The 2,151-nt window shown below is 20.7% G+C and overlaps 1 protein-coding gene across 1 annotated transcript in view; it reads left to right on the forward strand.

The window, feature by feature from the left end:
* LOC108685282 (gastric triacylglycerol lipase-like) overlaps window positions 1-2,151 on the forward strand; it is an 8,928-nt gene that overhangs the window by 4,947 nt on the left and 1,830 nt on the right. The window contains exons 5-6 of the mRNA XM_018189998.1: window positions 737-895; window positions 1,083-1,167. Coding sequence (XP_018045487.1) covers window positions 737-895; window positions 1,083-1,167 — 244 coding nt within the window. The remainder of the gene's footprint in view (window positions 1-736; window positions 896-1,082; window positions 1,168-2,151) is intronic.

A 2,151-nucleotide genomic window follows, 5' to 3' on the forward strand; every position in this document is an offset into this window, starting at 1 on the left:
TATAATATACGTATCTAAAATTGTTTTATATTTAATATTTATTATATTATATTTTATTTTTGTTGTGAATATTACAAACTATTATTTAGTATTTAAAGAAGTTTTAACTTAAACTAAAATGTACAATGAAATGAGATTACATTGACCGTACAAATTAATTATCGTGTATACCTATATTATATATTTGTGCATTTTAATAATTGTATATTGACTCATTATGTTATCATTTTATCATTAATTGTACATTTTAGTAGTTAATGTACATAGATCAATAAAAACCGAACTAAATGTACAAAAATTTGAATATTTATCTAATTTAAATCTGGCCTTTATTTCCTTCCAAATAATTTCCTTCTACATTTATAGCGATCCTGTTGCTTTCGCGTGAAACGTTCTTTGAAAATTTTTGTTTTGAATCTTGTTAAGCACCTTTTGATTCAATTTAAATGTTTTTAATAATATTAAAATGTTGTCTTTTGAGAATTTTTGCGGAGACGATGAAATTGCTGTATGAATATAGAAGGAAATCACTTTGTAGAGAATAATGGTTATATATGTATTTAAATTAAGTAAATATTTAAATTTTTATAGGTCTAATACAGTTTCTTTTTGATGCATAATTATTTTAATATTTTTTTCTTTGTATTATACATATAATATCTGATATCTGATTCTATTGTAATAAAGACTATTTTTCATTACATTCTTTATATTTACGTTTATATTTATTTATTAGGAAATTTTAGATTTCAATGAAATATATGAAGTATTCTCCTTAACATCAACGAGCATTATGATGGGAAGAACACTGTGTGCAGATAACACAATTACTCAGGCTGTTTGCGTTGCATCAGTGTTTCTGTTGTTTGGAGCTAATCCATCGCAATTAAATATTGTACATTATACATATATAATTTAGCATAATTTTGCTAGTTACACTGTTTTTATATTTTTTTAAAGACTAAAATTAGAAAATTATTAAAAATCATACAATAATTCTTAAATTTTAATATACATATATTTTAATATACAGATATTTTATATATACAACAAATCGTTTCTAATAAAGCCATTTGTTGCAGACAATATTTCCGGAAATATTATCGAATTATCCGGCTGGCAGTTCCGTGCAAACATTATTTCATTATAATCAAAATATTATTACAAGTGAGTATTCCTTTTTCTTTCAAACATATCGCAATATAAACTGTTATGTCAATTATAAAAAAAGAAATATGCGATTAATGCATATCTAAAATGTTTTTTAATATTATCAGTTATATTTTTACTGTTTTATCTTTATTAAATACATACTGAAAAAAAATTTTGTATATTCAAGGAAATATTATTTGATTCAAGTAAGTAGTTGTTTTGTATATTTCCGAGGAAATTTTTTCTTATTATAAAAATGTTGCATCTCTTTATGACAAGAAAATATTGGCTCATATTTAAAAAATATTTCTTTTTAATGAAGTCATTATTATTTATAAATCAGAAATATTTATTTCTATTGTAACAATATGTTATTATAACAAACAATTTTATATCAAACATAAACATATATTTTTATAACAAATGTGTATTTATATTCCATATAAGTAAATATTTTCTTATACTTTAATATAATATTTAAAGACATTATGATACAATTGTTACAAGTAAATGCATTCTTACAGAGAAAAACTTTTTTAATATAAATTTAATATAAATATTTCTTTCGGTTTTAAACAGTGTTTGGAGTAAAATTTTATTAAAACGGACAAAAAGAATTATTTTATTTGCTGATGGTGAGGAAATATTATTTTGAAAATAAAAAACTTTATGTTAAACATAGAAATATATATTTTTTTATAATAATTATATAAATATTCCTTATAAGTAAATATTTCCTTGAATATCTTTTTCAATGTTGTAAGTAAATATATTCTTATGAAAAGAAACTGGTTTTTAATATAAAGAAAATATTTGTTTTAATTCCATAAACAATGTATATAATCTGGAGTATAGTTTTATTAAAACCAAAAAAGAAATATTTTATTTGTTGATAGTAAGGAAACATTATTTCGAATTTAATGAACATTTCTGTAAATATAGGGGATACTTATCGAATTTAGAAAAATAATTGACTGAAAAGAGTTTATATTATTTATT

This window comes from Atta colombica, unplaced genomic scaffold, assembly GCF_001594045.1.
Source record: "Atta colombica isolate Treedump-2 unplaced genomic scaffold, Acol1.0 scaffold150, whole genome shotgun sequence".
Lineage (NCBI taxonomy): Eukaryota > Metazoa > Arthropoda > Insecta > Hymenoptera > Formicidae > Atta > Atta colombica.